The sequence below is a fragment of the Octopus bimaculoides genome, chromosome 21, assembly GCF_001194135.2.
Source record: "Octopus bimaculoides isolate UCB-OBI-ISO-001 chromosome 21, ASM119413v2, whole genome shotgun sequence".
Taxonomy (NCBI): Eukaryota; Metazoa; Mollusca; class Cephalopoda; order Octopoda; family Octopodidae; genus Octopus; species Octopus bimaculoides.
In genome coordinates, this window is record NC_069001.1 from 4980752 (window position 1) to 4984107 (window position 3356).

The window sequence follows — 3356 nt, forward strand, 5'->3', positions numbered from 1 at the left end:
GGTCATAGGATCGCGGTTTCGATTCCCAGACCGGGCGTTATGAGTGTTTATTGAGCGAAAACACCTAAAGCTCCTTGAGGGTCTGGCAGGGGTGTTGTGGCGAACCCTGCTGTACTCTTTCACCACAACTTTCTCTCACTCTTACTTCCTGTTTCTGTTGTGCCTGTAATTCAAAGGGTCAGCCTTGTCACACTCTGTGTCACATTGAATCTCCCTGAGAACTACGTTAAGGGTTACACGTGTCTGTGGAGTGCTCAGCCACTCGCACGTTAATTTCACGAGCAGGCTGTTCTGCTGATCGGATCGACTGGAACACTCAATGTCGTAAGCGACGGAGTGCCAACAATAACAATTTGTCCTCACTATTGTCTGACAACCAGTGTTGGTTTGTTTGTGTCCTTGTAACTTAGCAGTCCAGTTAAAATAAACTGATAACATAAGTGCCAGACAGATTAACCAATTTATCATTCATAAGCTTTAACAACAAAATCTTACATGGACCCCTAAGGCTGGTATGGACTCTGGTTGAGAACCGCAGCTCTAGAACAAAGTCCTTTGCAATATTTGTTCAGCACTTAGTGACAGACACTCCCTTCATTACTCTCTCGGTCAGAAATACAGCAATCAATGACACCATAAAACATATACAACAAACTAAAAACAAACAGTTAAACATTGGAAGAGAGAGAGGAGTTCATTGCGAACGCTCACACTCACTTTTTTACCATCTTCTCGCTCCATGTGTAGGTAGTACGTTGGATAAACACTTCGGTCAACTCCTCGTTTGTCTCGCGTTATCCGACATTTGATAATGGATCCTTGCTGAGCGGGTTTCAGTACGAACTCATCCAGGCTCTCGCGAGTATCTGATGGGTACACATTATTCGAATTGAGGGTGAGCATACCATGAACATCCTGGAAGAAGAGAAAGTGATAAGAATTACCACAGCTGTTAATATCACCACCACCACCACCACCATCATCATTATCACCTGTTATTTTACTGGTACTTATTCTATCAACCCTGGAAAGTGGACAAAAACAAGTTGAAGTACACAGCATTGGAACTCAGAAATGCAATTCCCTCTGAGGCACAAGTCTGGGTAACGTTGTTTATGGAAGACCAGCAGCTAACCATGCATACCAGCCTCTCCTGGGGTACTAGTTGATTATATCGACCTCAGTGCTCCACTGGTACTTAATTTACCAAGCTCAAAAGGATGAACAGCAAAGTCAACCTCAGTGGAATTTGAACTCAGAACGTAAAGATGCATGAAATTCTGCTAAGCATTGTGTCCAGTGCCTTACCGATTCTGCCAGCTCACCGTTTTACAAAAAAAGTGCTTCAAAATAAAAACATTATTTCAACACACTGCACAAACACACACACAACACAAACACCCACACACACATACACACTGCACACAGTACACTAACGCACACACACACACTGCAAAAACACACACACACTGCACAAACACACACACACACGCACGCACGCACGCACACTGCACAAACACACACACAAATACTGCTAGAGCCTGTACACCATTCCTGCTGGAGTTGACATTATCAATCATGTCCCTCCAGAGTTGATGAAATACATACGAGGCCATTTAACAGTAAAGATTTAATTACAAACAGAGAGAGAGGGGTGGGGGGGCACTTACATTTTGTATATCAAAGTCTGCATTTGGTGAGAGCATGCCAGGTGATGTCGTAGGCTGTGGTGCAATAGCAATACTTTCATCATCATCTTCTAGGATCAAACCGCGCTGACTCCCTGTCACAGATAGAAACAAACATTAAACAGCAGGAAAACAATTTAATAACAATAATAATAATAATAATAATAATAATAATAATAATAATAATAATAATAATAATAATAGTTACAAATTTTGGCACAAGGTCAGCAAGTTACGGGAACATAAACACACCAACATTGGTTGTCAAGTGATAGTGGGGGGGGGGACAAACACAGACACACACACCTATACATACATACATACATCATCATCACCATTTAACGTCCGCTTTCCATGCTAGCATAGGTTGGACGATTTGACTGAGGACTGGTGAACCAGATGGCTGCACCAGGCTCCAATCTGATCTGGCAGAGTTTCTACAGCTGGATGCCCTTCCTAATGCCATATACATATATATATATATATATATATATATATATATATATATATGATGGGCTCCTTTCAGTTTCCATCTACCAAATCCATTCACAAGGCTTTGGTTGGCTCGAGGCTATACTAGAAGACATTTGCCCAAGGTGCCACACAGTGGGACTGAACCATGTGATTGGTAAGCAAGCCACTTACCACACAGACGGGCCTATAATTGTTAAAGAGGACAACAAACTTTAAGGTGTACTTAATCGTTTAGCTCACCTGTGAACCCCCATATTTTATATATGCATGTGAGAGTGCATGGCCTAGTGGACTCATGATTGCAAGATCATAGTTTCAATTCTTAGACCGGGTGGTGCATTGTGCTCTTGAATAAAACAGTTCATCTCACATTGCTCTGCAATCACTTTGATACCCGACACGTGGCACACGGTGCACCTGCGAGAGTGAGCTAATGTGTGGCACAAACATTTGATCACTATAAACAGATCATTGATGCAGGTCATTTGGCAAAAGCTGAATGCTCATACGTCGTCTTCGACGGGAGAGTCCGTCATATATGTATGACGATGTAGAAATTTCTGGTTTGGTACCCAGGTGCACGGTTAGCATACTGGGGGTGGGCTGAACTTTGTGCCATGGCAAAGGAAATCACCCCCAGGGGATGGAGAACTCTGATAGATAAACCTAAGATAAGTGGGCTGTTGAGTATAGAGCTCACATTTGGCAGCAACCTTTTGCTATCAGCATTTCCAAGAAGTGAGGCTGGCCTTACACAAATCCTCCACCACTGAAAGCAAATCATCTGTACGAGTAGTCTAACAGTTATAACACCGGCAGACAGATTCTCATAGTTCAAAGCCAACGGAATAATACATCATATATATATATATACATACACACACACACATATATATATATATATGTACTTATGCGCATCAACAGTATCTACAACAGCATTTTAGTGGCCACTTTTCCATGCTTGTATACATTAGATGGAATCTGTTAAGGCAGATTTTCAATGGCCAGATGGTGAAGTTTGTTTGTGAGTGAATGTGTACATACACACAGGGATTGTGTTCAAAGGTAAAAAAAAAACAACAAAAAAAAACAGTAAAACGTTTTCATGTTGAAGCCAAATATTTGTTATCTTCATTCAGAGGAGAAGATCAAAGGGAAAGAAATCCATTGAAACAGATTTTTTTTTTTTTTCTG

General features: G+C 41.5%; 1 protein-coding gene across 1 annotated transcript in view; it reads right to left on the reverse strand.

Moving 5' to 3' along the window:
• LOC106884098 (tubby protein homolog) overlaps positions 1 to 3356 on the reverse strand; it is a 17636-nt gene that overhangs the window by 12675 nt on the left and 1605 nt on the right. Inside the window, exons 2-3 of the mRNA XM_014935316.2 lie at positions 1671 to 1783; positions 718 to 915 (exon numbers count right to left, since the gene is read on the reverse strand). Of these exons, the coding sequence (XP_014790802.1) occupies positions 718 to 915; positions 1671 to 1783 (311 nt within the window). The remainder of the gene's footprint in view (positions 1 to 717; positions 916 to 1670; positions 1784 to 3356) is intronic.